Genomic DNA, 14,551 nt, shown 5'->3' on the forward strand with positions numbered 1-14,551 from the left:
CCAGGTTTTAACCAATACATTACAGAGTTGCAGCAAGTTGTTGTCTCAGTCAGGAGCATATAGACCATGCCTTACCAGATTAACACAGGACACAAATAAACTGTACTTTACTGTACTATCCACCCTGCTTTCTTTCAAGTATTCATAGCAAACTTCACATAATTATATTTCTCTTAGCTCCACAAACAGTACGCTTGTGCTGCAATTTTTGACACAAGTCACACAATCAGCTGATGGAGTAATCGCTGTGAGACTTAGAGACTGAGTTTATGAATGAACCGAAGAGTAAAGAGTGTCTTCCTTACTGAACTTACGCCTCATAAAGGCACAAAAAGCCTTATTGATATAGCCTTATATCTTATATTGTGAGGCCAAATTATAATAAAAATCCTATTTATATTATAAATGTGTCTTCAGTACAGTGCTCCTGAGATTTATATATAATTAAAATGTCTGTATGGCCCTCTGGATAACTTTGGTCTTATCAGAAAGATTGTAGCTGACCCCTCTCACCCTGGACACCGGGCAGTCAGGCTCATCAACAGCGCCCGGGTCCCCCACTGACTGACTCTGTCATCCCCAGAACAATTTCCTGCTCGTCATTCCCCTGCACATCCCTTCATACTTCATATTTAAATACACTTTGTTTGTCTGCAGGAACTGAATGTGCAGGAACTGAATGGTGTAAAGATGGGCTCAATACTTAATTCACGTTACAGTGCAACACAAATAATACAACATGTTGCCAGTGAGATGCAGAGCAACATTGTCAGTAGCATAATAGCATCATCGACTAAGTTAGCTGCCCTAATTGACGAGGCCTCTTCTTTAAGTCACAAACCTGTCATGACAGTTTCTGTTAAAGCGTCAATTCAAGAAGAAAGCTCTGAGTTCATATTCCTTGAACTTGTTGAACTAGAAAATCAGAGAGCAGATGGCATAGAGCAGGCTTTACTCACCATTCTTGGTCCCAACTTCAAAGTTACACATATGTTTCTTTAACAAGCGCTTTCTTATCTGTCTCCTGTAACCTTCAACTCATGAATCTGCCGTTAACTTGTTCCTTTTTGTGCAGCAATAAATACTCAGAAGCGTAAAGGTTGATTGTTGGATCTCATTATTTTAAACATCTCATTCAAAGCTTGTGAATAGGAGTTGTGTAATTACACCACATTATCAGGTGATGGAGAGTAGTGGAGGAAGTATTGGGATGCTGTACTTAAGAACAACTAACAGACAAATATTCCATTACAAATAAAAGTCATGCTTTGAAAACAGAACTTAAGTCAAAGTAAAACTGGAGTAGTATTCAAAGTATGAATTTGCATGGAATAAAATAATTAAGTAAACATTATTTAACATTTATTTGTTCAAGAACAATATACAGTTATTTTATTTAGATGTTTAAAAGAAACGTTTAGGAGAAATAATTTACTTTCTTGCAGATTCTTCTCCACACTGCAGTTCTCCAGTCCAGCAGATGTCGGAAACGTACGTATACGGAGAAAGAGGAGACGAAGAAGAACAAGAACAAGAAGAAGAAGACGACGAAGAAGAAGAAGAAGAAGAAGGCTCCTCCCACTCAACATGGCGGCCTAGAGAACCGTCCACGCTCGTTTGTTGACATATATATAAAGAACACGTTTGTGCTGTGTTTGTGAATTTACAACAACTATAACTATGTCGAGACTCATCGTTAAAAATCTCCCTAATGGGGTAAGTAACCCGCCAGGATGTCAGCAGACAGTTTGTTTAGTTTCAGCTCGGATGAAGATGTAACATTACTGTGTGTATTGTGTGCAGATGAAAGAGGAGAGATTCAGGTCGATGTTTGCTGACTTCGGCACGGTAACAGACTGCTCTCTGAAGTTTACCAAGGACGGAAAGTTCCGCAAGTTCGGCTTTGTGGGTTTTAAAGCGGAAGACGATGCGAACGGAGCTCTGAAACATTTCAACAAGAGCTTCGTGGACACATCCCGAGTGACGGTACGGCTGCACGGCTCAACATGTGCGTTGTTGACGTTGTTGTTTGGCCATATGTGAACTCCATAGTTCTCATGTGTTCCAGGTGGAGATGTGTAAGGCTTTTGGAGACCCCACCAAAGCAAAAGCCTGGAGCAAACACACCCAGAGCTCAGGCCCGGACAAATCCTCCTCTGCTGCTGGTACTGACAGCAAAAAGGTACCTACAGACGCACAGTTACATGCAACTCTGAGAGTTAACATTCACAGTGAACAATACCAATTTCACATTCACATCCACATTATAAACACCTAAAATCGTCTCTATATTACCTTCTGGATAGCCACTGAGTATTGCAGTTATTTTAGTGGAGAATAAGGTCGTTAAGTTCTGCAGCACTGCCCCGTCTATAAAAGTGATTTCTTTTGTTTCTGCTTTCAGAAAAAGGAAACCGACTGCACACTTGGAAATGTGAGTACATCTGACCGTCAGCAACTATGATTGTTAAATGTTAATTCTATAAGTATCTGAATGTGAATGAGATGGAACCAAACCTGGGCTGCCTATCAAACATCAACGTCTTTGGTACCAACCAAAATGTGCACATTTTTGTACACAGTTTTTAGAATGATATTGACTGTAACGACAACAACGAAGGAAAAACAAAAAAAACAAAAATCCAGCCTCATTAAAATAGTTAAATATGGACATCTCATAGATTTGTCAGGCTGTCATTATTGTTGTGTAATGTTGTCATGTACTTGATACTCACACTTTTATCAATGTCTGCCCTTGATATTTGATTAATTTTTTATTATGTGTTGTATGAGAAACTGTTATTTATGTATTTAATTATTAAGCTCTAATCCTTGTGCGTCCACTTGTTTTAGCTGGAAGAGGATCAGGGGTTCAAGGAGTTTCTGTCAGTGCATCAGAATCGAAGCCAAGCCCAAACCTGGGCGAATGACACTGTGCAGCAAATAACCGATCCTGACAGTGGACGGGCGAAGGCTCATGGCAAGAAGAAGCCGGCTTCGGATGATTACCTCAACTTTGATTCAGAAGAGTCAGAGGATGAGGCAGACAACAATGAGGAAGATGAAGGTTGGTAACGGTGTTCCCTTTTTTGTGTAGGTCAGTCACCTTTTCTGGCATTTCAATGCAACTTTGTAGTTCTAAAATGGGAAATGTGTTTGACTTAACGGTCTCAAGAGGAGCAGTTGGTTCAGTCTGACCTCTGAGACTTTTCAAGTGTCGATTGAGATCCTCAATATACATGGTGAATTAAATGCATACATGGTGTGTGTGGGAATGAGGTTGCAACAGATTAAATAATGTGTGGGTTACATTCAATGAAGAGCAATTAATACATTTGCCACTGTTACAAATGCTTCACAAGCGTAGAAATATACAGAATGGATAGGAAAGGAAAAATAGAAGTGCAAAATTGACTGGTCTCCGTATTGTTGTTGCTTTCAGGTGCCACTAAAGAAGCACTTAAGTCTGACTTGTCAGATATGGAGTACCTGCGCTCAAAGGTGGCACAGACAGACGACACAATGGAGGAGAGTGAAGAGAAGCATGATGGTGACGAAGATGAGGATTGCGGTCCCATTCAGCACACAGACAGCGCCTACGAGAGCGGTGACAGAGACAGTGTGTCAAAGACCAAAACCTTGGTTTCTTCTGAGGATAAGAGGCAAAAAAAAGAAAAGAAAACTGCCAAGCAAGAGGTGACTGTTTTAAATTGACACATTAAACTCTACTGTACAGCCCAGTATTTGTTTTCTGGTTTATACCCACATCTGTTTGTTGCAGATGGAGCCAACGACAGAGTTCACAGTGAAGCTTAGAGGAGCCCCGTTCAATGTGAAAGAGGTGAGTGAACAAGAGCTTCCTGGTTTCACAGGAGCAGTGATGATATTGCACATTTTGTATTTTAGTGTCTGCATTTATGACACAAATATTTTCGCCGTGATCAATAGCAACAAATCCGAGAGTTCATGACGCCACTGAAACCTGTAGCTATCAGGATTGGGAAGAACGACAGCGGAAATAGAACGGGTATGTTATTGAATTCATTTTATTTTTGTCATAGATATATCATCCCGTATATCACATGTCTGGTGGGTAGATAGATGCACTGTATGCGTCTTATGTTGACTGTATGTGTGTTTCAGGTTATGTATATGTGGACTTGCACTCTGACGAAGAGGTGGAAAAGTCTTTGAAGAAGAATAAAGACTACATAGGTGAGAAATAAAATGTCCGATGTCCAATTTGTTAGATTATCACTCACCTCAAGGTGTATGTGATGACGCTCCCTGGCTAACTGTGACATAACGTCTGCCTGCGTTTGTCAGGCGGGCGTTACATCGAGGTCTTCCGTGTGGATGCCTCTGCGGGTAAAGGCAAGAGAGACGGGAAGGAAAAAGAAATTGACAGGAACTTCACCAGGGAGCTTAAGGAGGATGAGGAAGAGGAAGATGTTGCAGAGTCGGGTCGACTCTTCCTCAGGAACCTTCCTTACACCTGCACTGAGAAAGAGATCACAGAGCTATTTTCTAAACATGGTGAATTAAAAAAACACGTTCATACACATACAAGTTCACACATTCTTTTCAGACGTGATAATAACTTTACAATCTTTACAGGTCCTTTATCTGAGATGCTCTTCCCTATTGACAATCTAACCAAGAAACCTAAAGGATTTGCTTTCGTAACATACATGATACCAGAGAATGCTGTGACAGCTCTGGCTCAGCTGGACGGGCATATATTTCAGGTATTTGTTCTCCAACTGATGATTGAGATACATCTGTACACCACAGGACCTCTACTGGCTTCTGAATTCAGTAGTACAGCTTCATTTTCAAATGAAGTGGAGGCCGATTAGACAAACTCATTCTCACGTGCTTTTAGGGCAGGATGCTTCACCTGCTGCCCTCCACACTGAAGAAGGAAAAGACAGACCCTTCAGATGCTGGTGGTCCTGGCTCTTCGACTTATAAACGGCAAAAAGATGCTAAAAATAAAGCTTCTAGTTCCAGGTATATGTAGTCACAATAACCTTTTGCTTTCTCTGAATTTACTCAATGAAGATTAAATATTTTTGGTCTAGTCCATTACATGAGCCCTCCCTCATTCATCTTATTCATTTAATGTTACCTTCTAGCTCCCACAACTGGAACGCCTTGTTTCTGGGCACAAGTGCCGTGGCAGATGCCATTGCTGAAAAATACAACACCACAAAAAGCCAAGTCCTGGACCATGTGAGTAATGCTGTATCCTGTTCTTCTACATGAATGTTCTTCAACTCCAGCATTGGTGGGTGTTCAGATGGAAAGCATTCCTGCATTAAAACATTGGAAATGCTTGAGGTACCAGTGAGAGGATGAAGTACTATCCAAGTCCAGTTTGAGTTACAGATCCATGGGTTTGAATGTTTTTTTTCAGCTACCAAAACACTTAAAAGGGATTTATAAAGTTAAGAGGAATGATTTTTACTGCTCTGGAAAGTCATTATGGCGGACATGTTTTATCTTTAAAGATGCCATTCATGTTAAAAACGTATCTACCAAGAATGCATGCTTGCATGTATTCAACTGGTCGAAGCAGGACCTTGCTGGATGACGTGTCATTGTTTTGGGGAAAAAGTTGAGCCAGGTTAAACCTTTTTGCTGGACGACTGTTGACTGCTACATCTACATGTGAATCATTAGGCAAACTGAGCAACAGTGTTTAATGTTTATTTATACTTCTCTGGTCCAGGAGTCAAAGGGAAGTCTTGCAGTGAGGATGGCTCTGGGTGAGACCCAGATTGTTCAAGAGACTCGGCAGTTTCTACTAGACAACGGTGTCAGTCTGGATTCCTTTAGTCAGGTATGCTGAACACACACTCCCAATTACATGTTGCTAAATTGTCTATAAACATTTGAATGTGCCTATAATACAGTTACCTTGGTTAAGATTGTTTCCTGCGTGTTTCGTTTGCTCTGGTGTACAGGCGGCAGCAGCGAGGAGTACAACTGTGATCCTGGTGAAAAATCTTCCAGCTGGAGTGACGGCGTCAGAGTTGGAGGAGCTTTTCTCACCTCATGGCTCTTTGGGCCGAGTGCTGCTGCCGCCCTCAGGCCTCACCGCCATCATAGAGTTCCTCGAGCCAACTGAGGCGAAACGAGCTTTCACTCGGCTAGCCTACAGCAAGGTGTGTGTGTGTGTGTAGCTTTGTACCAGCAAAACCTGCAGCATATGTTTGAGGCACTATAAAAGTGGTTACTGTACTGACTGTATCTCTGTAAACCGTAGTTCCATCACATCCCACTGTATTTGGAGTGGGCACCTGTGGGGGTGTTTTTGGCAGCCAAACCAGAACCAGGTAAAATCACTTAAACACACTCGTAAACATACAATACTACACTTATTTTTGTGGAATAACCAAAATGTTTTTTCATCTGTCCTCCAAGTAGTACAAAAAGAGGATGCAATGACAGAGGAAAAGAAAGATGAAGAGGAGGAGGAGGAGGAAGAGGAATCTGCTCCCGGTTCAACACTTTTCATTAAAAATCTTAATTTCAGCACGACAGATGAGAAACTACAGGAGGTGGGTTAATTCATAAATTCAACCCTCAGTAACATTTGGTAATACTGATATGAGGGTTTAATCATAGCATGGTTAATATTGTTTTATCTGTTTGTTGCAGACGTTCTCCAAATGTGGCAAGATCACATCCTGCACCATCTCCAAGAAGAAAGATAAAACAGGTACTGTACCAAAGTTCTAAATGGTTTATTTGTACACATGGGGTTCTATTACGAGATAATATCTGTGGGTTTTCTCGGGCTTTCTAAGAGCAGTCTGTTTTTTATCTTGTTTAATCTCTGAAACAGAGTTGGTAATCACCTTACAATGTTGGTTTGATTTCCAGGCAAGATGTTGTCCATGGGCTATGGTTTTGTCCAGTATCAGTCAGCAGAGGCAGCACAGAAAGCCCTGAGGAAACTGCAGGTACCATACTATACTCCTTCTAGTAACCTTCCTCTACAACCTGGTCCTTGACTAAAGTGTGTTCTTTGTCTCAACTCTCCACCAGCACTGTACTGTAGATGATCACCAACTAGAGCTGAAGATTTCTGAGAGAGCCACTAGGTAAGATGTGCATTAGAATGGTTTTGGTGTGAAATGTGCTTGAGAAAATTGCCAATGTGTTCATATTTTAAATGACTAATTGTTTGTAGGGCAGACTTAAATTTGAAGTGTGGCATGTAAACCTTACTTCTGTTGTCACTGCTCACTCAGTCGTTTCCACTATGTGCAGGAATACTGAAGTGTCAAGGAAGAAGAAGCAAGGCGAGAAGAAACAGACAGGATCCAAGATCCTTGTGCGAAACGTCCCCTTCCAAGCGACTGTCAGGGAAATTCGGGAACTCTTCTGGTAGGCATCGAATACAAACAACTGTTTTTGTATTCCCACCATGTGTGGAGTATGTTTGCAGCCAGATCATTGAACAATAATATTATTTCTTTTCCCTGTACTTTCAGTACCTTTGGAGAGCTGAAGACAGTCCGTCTTCCAAAGAAAGCAGCTGGTTCAGGGAATCATAGAGGCTTTGGCTTTATTGACTTCCTCACCAAACAGGACGCTAAGGTCTGTGTTATGTGAGCTTTCAGACATGTATTTAGGAAATCTAACGCCCTCTAGTGCTGATCATGAATGTATGCACCTGTTATCTCCATAGAAAGCGTTTGCTGCTCTGTGCCACAGCACCCATCTTTATGGGAGACGCCTCGTGCTGGAGTGGGCTGATGCTGAGGAAACGGTAGAGACATTGAGACGGAAAACAGCGGAACATTTTCATGGTAAATAAACAAACTCTTGTAACAACATGAAGAAATTAAAACGACTGTGCTGTTTATTGATTTTATTCCTCTATATTATTTATCCTCCATGACAGTGGCCACCAAAAAGCAGCGAAAGACAGATATTATGGAGACGATGGAAACTGGAGGTGGGGAAGACTGAGTTCCCTAAACGTTATTATCTCTTTCGAAGCCTGGACTCTGACCAGCGATCCTGTGGTTTTCTGTATGCATAAGACCGAACAAAATAAGGACCTGAGTAGCGTGTGCAGAAGGAACTAATTATGATGAATTTATCAACTTTGTGGAACTTCTGGATTTCTCACATTATTTCTAATTGTATAGAATGATGCCTCAAAAGAAATATGATTGGACTGATGTTAGTTTTTCTATAAAATTGTATTTCAAGTTTTAAAAGTCTTGTCTCATGTTGTGGCCTGTTGTACTTCTTCTTCTAATTGTCGTTCGGTCTAAGACCGTATCGATTCTCCGTTCTAGATAGATGTGTACTTTATTTATCCCCAAGGGGAAATTAGTTTGTCGTAGTAGCAAGTAACTTGCATAGAAGACACAAAAGACGCACAAAATATCAGCAATGCAAAATACTCAATATATACAACAAAACAGTAGAACGTATTAATTTAGGAAATTAAACAATAAAGAAAGTGCAAAGTATATGCAGTGTATGTAAGTATGTACAGTGACTAACTAGACAACAAAAGCGGTGCAAGGGCTATTGATGTTGACGTTGACTCAATTGACAGAGGATCTGGCCAGAGGTGACTTATTATAAAGTCTTATAGCAGTGGGCAGGCATGTTCTCCTATATTGTCCTTGTGAGAGCGGAGCTGGATTCTGCTTTGTCCATTTTGCTGGGGGGAAAATGAGACTTAGTCCCTTCCTGATTATCATCTGATTAATCACAGTAGATCATATATAAATAGAAAGGATTACCTAAAGTGTGTGTGCGTGTCGCACTCAGTCTTTTATTTTGAAAGTGCCTTTCCTGGTATTGTCAGGTGAGACATCACGCGCGTTATCATGTGACTTGTTCATGTAAACATGGCGTCCAAGCATAACAAGACGTTTGCTCGCGGGAGTTTGAAAGCGGTTTTGTCCCTTTTGTGTTTAATGTGTGCGTGTGTTCGAGCTGAAATACGAACCGCTGTTATTAACAAACAAACCGGAAAGCTGTCTGTTCTTGAGGGATATCGAGAAGATTTTGTGGCTTGGGCAAACTTCACTGATGACATTACCACATCAGGGTGAGTTCACTTTCCTCAGTTTTTTTGAATACTTCTTGGTACAACCTAAGTATGCCTTCTCTTCACCATCTCCACAGTACAGGCAATTATTCCTCATATTAGTGCAACCAATATGGAAAACGTAAAGCACACAGATAATTTGTATGTATTCTTTTCAGCTGGTCTTTCTTGGAGATCACTACCAGCAGTCGGTACAATGACAGTATCCAGGCGTATGCAGCCGGTGCAGTGGAAGCTGCAGCCACATCTCCGGTTAGTTTATACAGTCCTCTTGGTGCAGTCTGAATGTTTTATTTACTAACTGTAATCTAGTGACTTGGTGTCTGTTTGTAGCTCATCTATAAGCACTGGATGAACACTCTCCTTGGTTACTGTGGGGCCTTCACATCTGTATCTGGTTACTGTGATCGCCTCAAGGCTTTCATCACAACTAATTTACAGTGGGTTCAGGAGCAAATGGAGAAGCAGCCCAGTTCACCCTACTGGTACCAGGTACTCAATGAACATTTGTAGGATGAATCATGTCCTTTTCATGGATACAATCATGTTAAAGGCCTTAAATAGGATGTTTCACAATCAGTTCCTCTTTGTCAGGTCCGTCTGGCGCTGCTGCAGCTGAAAGGTCTGGAGGACGCCTATAATGACGACATGTCATTTCCAATAGGGTCGTTCTCCCTAAACCCATTTGGCTTTCTGTAAGTGGTTACAGTATCTCCATGTTTCATGATCAATGACACAAATCAATTTCTTCGCTGTTCCTAGGATCCTAAACCTTTTTTTTTTGCTTTTATCTCACACTCTACCTCGTCTCTGTTCAACCAGACTTTTCCAAATGGGTGGGGATCTGGAGGACTTGGAATCTGCTCTGAACAAATCCAGCCATACTAGACCCCTTGGATCTGGCTCCTGTTCTGCTCTCATTAAGCTGCTGCCAAACAATAAGGATCTGCTGGTGTCACATGACACCTGGAACAACTACCAGGCCATGCTGCGCATCATGAAGAAATACATGTTTGCCTTTAGAGTTTCTCCTTCAGGTAGTGTCCTTATGCAAGTGTGTCTTTTGTAAAGTGTTGCTCCTGCTCTAGAGTCCCTCATGACTTGCATTAAGAGATTAGTTAAACATTTTGCAAATAAACATATTTTCTTCACGAGAGTTAGATGAAAAGATAAATAACACTCCTGCTTACTCATGCTTCAGCTGGTCGCCTGGTAACTAATGGTGACCACGAGAATAAAACAATTGTGATATAATGTGTCTATGAATGGTCTTCAGAGGTGTTAGTTGTCCCTGTTGGACATGGCCAGGTTATCTGTTGCCCCCCGTCAAGTCTTTATGCTAAGCTAAGCTAAATGGCTAAAGCCTCTAAAGAAAAAGAAAAATGTGTTGAAGCCCCAATAATGGACTGGTCGTGTTGCTGCCGTCTATTATGTGAATACAGAGTTGTCTAACTTTATTGTGTACTTGTGTTTCTTCTGTCAGAAGAGAGTTTCCTTCCTGGAGGAACTCAGGCATTCTCCTCTTATCCTGGATCCATCTTCTCTGGAGATGACTTCTATATCCTCAGTAGTGGCCTGGTGAGAACTGTTGGTACTTGGCATTAAAGAACGAGTGTAAAAAAAAAAAAAATGCAGTATGTCCATGTGTTTTTATCTTTTGGCTATAAAAAGTTTCTTGTTTTTACTCCATCTCCTGTCTCCAGGTTACCTTGGAAACCACCATTGGCAACAGTAACCCTGCTCTCTGGAAGTTTGTTCAGCCCACAGGAGCCGTCATGGAGTGGTTGAGGAACATTGTGGCCAATCGACTGGCTGCGACTGCCAAAGAGTGGGCCGAGATATTCAGCAAGTACAACAGTGGAACGTGAGTTTTACACATCAAAAAGAAACTCATTAATGTTTAACCAACATTATCACCACTTTGTTTTGATGAATTCCAGCCTTCTGCTATTTGTCCTGAGTTCAAAATTCCAACTGATGACATGATTAGATAAAGCTTTGTGTGGCCTTAGACTGCAATGTGGATGTGGAGCAGAGAAAGGGCATTTATAATAAGGAGTTGGATCAAACGCCTCATGGGGTCACCAGGCCGAGTGTTTTTTGTGCAATGATGTCATCAACTGCATGGATTCACTGTAAATAAAGGAATAAAAAACGCTAGTAGGGTAAAGGTTGGATGCTCAATTTGGTCTGTGTGTGTCTATGTGTGCATTGTAGGTATAACAACCAGTGGATGATTGTGGACTATAACCACTTCACTCCAGGACGGACTGACATTAAAGAGGAGCTCCTTGTTGTACTGGAGCAGATTCCGTAAATCTTTGCACCAAATCTTTAATCAAAACACAAGATTATTTCAGTGTTAATGTTTATGACTTTTAAACATGTCTGCTGAAATAGGCTTTTCTAATCTCTTTATGTTGCAGGGGAAAAGTTGTCTACTCTGATAAAACTCAGGAACTGCTGGAGAAAGGGTACTGGGCAAGTTTCAACATACCGTAAGTATCCAACTTGAAAGTTTAATGTTAATATACACTGTAGATTATGTGCGTTATAATTGTGTTATATGTCAAATTGTATTGTGTTAATATGTAGGTACTACGTAGACATATTCAATGCCAGTGGCTGCAATGAGCTGGTTGAGAAGTTTGGCCCGTGGTTCTCTCTGGACCGTAATCCTCGGGCTCAGATATTCAGGAGAAACCAGACAGCTGTCAAAGATATGGACTCAATGGTCAGCCTCATGAGGTACAAACAAACTTTAATGTTAGATTGTATATTTGTATATGCTTGTGACACCAATTATGTTTTATTCATGAGATGCAATGTCTCTCCTCAGGTATAATAACTTTAAGGAAGACCCATTGTCAAAGTGTGAAGGCTGTAATCCACCGGGGAATGGAGAGAATGCTATCTCAAGCCGTTCAGACCTGAACTCAGCTAATGGGACATATCCGTTTGGCGCCTTAATGCAGAGGTCACATGGAGGAACCGACATGAAGGTTTTGATGTTTCTCATTTAAATTCTTGCCATCACCCATTTTTTTTGCCCATACTACTAGCCATCATGATCTCCAAATCTTTTCTGCGTTTGAATCTGACTGTAGCATGTCACAGAGATGTTTGCTAAATCTGATGCGTTTGTGTGTTTCTGTGCAGATAACCTCCTTCGGAATGTTTCGTGACTATGGTATGCTGGCAGTGAGCGGGCCAACATGGGACCAGGTGCCACCCTTCCAGTGGAGCACGTCCCCTTACAAGGACCTGATGCACATGGGTCACCCTGATACTTGGGCATTCAAGCCTATACAAGTCACCTGGACTCCGTAACTGTTATTAAGCGGTCTATACAAGTAGCATGATCAATGTAGATACTTCCAGCTGTTTGAAGTTTTGATGAAGGGAAATGATACTTTGACTCAATGTGACATGCATTTATGAATGCATTATGAATTAATTGTATTTGGTCAGCCATAACATTTTAATAGTATTAATTGTCAAGAGAGTGGCAATAATTTCAGGATGTATTGCAGTTTTAAAATAATGCAACTATTTGCATAAATACAGCTTATGTAGTTAAAGAGAGCTTTGAATGGAAGGCATTATGTAAAACCACTTCACAACCTTGCTGTTGTAAAGTGGAAGCTTCTACAAATATGCCCTTTTAATGTCTACTTACTTCAATTCTGATGAGTTATTTAATTTAAAAAATGTTTCTACAAGACTACATCTTTCTTTGTAGAAATCACTAACTGTAAGCAAACGTGTTGATCATGAGTTAAATATGTTTTTAATTATTGTGATATATTGCATTGTATTATTTTCTCAATAAATTGCCCAAATTGCTGCCTTTGAAAAAACTATTCTCCCCATGTGGTTCTGTTAAAAACATGCAAGACATTTTTTACTTTACTAAATAAGCTAGGGCCTCGTGATGGATGAGTAGCCAGTCACAGCCTATGCATATTCCAGTTTTGACTAGTCAAAATATATTTCCAGATATATTGAATTAGAGTTTTGACAAGTGAAAAATATATTTCCAGATATCTTGAATTAGAGTTTTGACTAGTAATGACGTATTAGTATAAATATCGGTGTGATATCAGAATGAATATCTACAATCCCTAATAAATGTTAAGAGGCGTTTACCATACGAGCTTGCCTACAGAGTGCCATCATGGTTGTGTCACGTGGGTCGCGTCATGGTTGTCGTCACTGCAGTTCACTCTCGTAAATGGACGTCGCTGTCGTGGACGTCTGTTATCTTTGTGCAGTTTTAGCTGGACTTTTAAGATGTTGAGCTTCGGTGTACTTACCGTCAAGAGACTCTGACATTTACTAAGAGTCGCGACGTGAATAGAGAAGATTGTTCAAATTCAAGGTATGAATTTATGTTTCAGCTAGATGTTAGCAACATACCATTGAAAGTAGGCTAACGTTACTTTGTCAATAGAGATGGTTGGTTACATATGGAGGTAAGTTTTGTTACAAATGGAGACAAGTTTTGTTACAAATGGAGACAAGTTTGGTTACACATGGAGACACGTTTGGTTACATATGGAGACACGTTTGGTTACATATGGAGACACGTTTGGTTACACATGGAGACACGTTTGGTTACACATGGAGACACGTTTAGTTACACATGGAGACACGTTTAGTTACACATGGTGACACGTTTGGTTACATATGGAGACACGTTTGGTTACACATGGAGACACGTTTAGTTACACATGGAGACACGTTTGGTTACATATGGAGACACGTTTAGTTACACATGGAGACACGTTTGGTTACACATGGAGACACGTTTGGTTACACATGGAGACACGTTTGGTTACACATGGAGACACGTTTGGTTACACATGGAGACACGTTTGGTTACACATGGAGACACGTTTGGTTACATATGGAGACACGTTTGGTTACACATGGAGACACGTTTAGTTACACATGGAGACACGTTTGGTTACATATGGAGACACGTTTAGTTACACATGGAGACACGTTTGGTTACACATGGAGACACGTTTGGTTACACATGGAGACACGTTTGGTTACACATGGAGACAAGTTTCACAGCTCCTGTTGCTCTGTAGTCTGGACTCAATGTATCGTATCCGTCGTACTGCATACATCAGTGGAAAGATGGTTTTCCGCGTCAATAAGAATAATATAAATAAAACGTCAGTGCCTTTTGTTTTTGTTGATCTATATTCACGAGGCATAACGTAATGACAAAATAAACAGTTCGTTTTATCATGTTTTGAATGCCACTATGATGAAAAAGAGGTGACGTGTGCAATCATCCAAAGATATCTCTGACAAATTAAATCAATGAAACCATCCTGACTATCTTGCATCAGCACTACCAAAGTTACTGTGGACAAAAGCTGTGAAAATGTTAGTAACTGAAGTGGCTGACTTCTGTTTACAGCTTGGGGCAGGTGTATGCGGAGTCTG

General features: G+C 40.8%; 2 protein-coding genes across 2 annotated transcripts; both read left to right on the top strand.

The window, feature by feature from the left end:
* Positions 1–1,680: 1,680 nt before the first annotated feature.
* rbm19 (RNA binding motif protein 19) lies at positions 1,681–8,234 on the top strand (the record flags this gene model as incomplete). The annotated part of the gene is made up of 24 exons (XM_079221830.1): positions 1,681–1,716; positions 1,804–1,986; positions 2,069–2,182; positions 2,405–2,434; positions 2,854–3,067; positions 3,443–3,696; positions 3,782–3,841; positions 3,949–4,027; positions 4,144–4,215; positions 4,327–4,536; positions 4,618–4,748; positions 4,886–5,013; positions 5,139–5,235; positions 5,735–5,845; positions 5,970–6,170; positions 6,272–6,341; positions 6,430–6,566; positions 6,667–6,727; positions 6,892–6,971; positions 7,057–7,112; positions 7,282–7,398; positions 7,506–7,611; positions 7,703–7,823; positions 7,919–8,234. The coding sequence occupies 24 exons, from the start codon at positions 1,681–1,683 to the stop codon at positions 7,984–7,986; spliced, it is 2,736 nt and encodes a 911-aa protein (XP_079077956.1). The 3' UTR covers positions 7,987–8,234.
* Positions 8,235–8,885: 651 nt separating this feature from the next.
* On the top strand, positions 8,886–12,940 carry plbd2 (phospholipase B domain containing 2; the record flags this gene model as incomplete). The annotated part of the gene is made up of 12 exons (XM_079222861.1): positions 8,886–9,088; positions 9,247–9,340; positions 9,422–9,580; positions 9,683–9,783; positions 9,911–10,125; positions 10,572–10,666; positions 10,792–10,952; positions 11,306–11,401; positions 11,515–11,586; positions 11,684–11,836; positions 11,928–12,090; positions 12,248–12,940. 12 exons carry the CDS (start codon positions 8,886–8,888, stop codon positions 12,416–12,418), a joined length of 1,683 nt encoding a protein of 560 aa, XP_079078987.1. The 3' UTR covers positions 12,419–12,940.
* Between the last annotated feature and the right edge of the window lie 1,611 nt (positions 12,941–14,551).

This window comes from Taurulus bubalis, assembly GCF_910589615.1.
Source record: "Taurulus bubalis genome assembly, chromosome: 8".
Lineage (NCBI taxonomy): Eukaryota > Metazoa > Chordata > Actinopteri > Perciformes > Cottidae > Taurulus > Taurulus bubalis.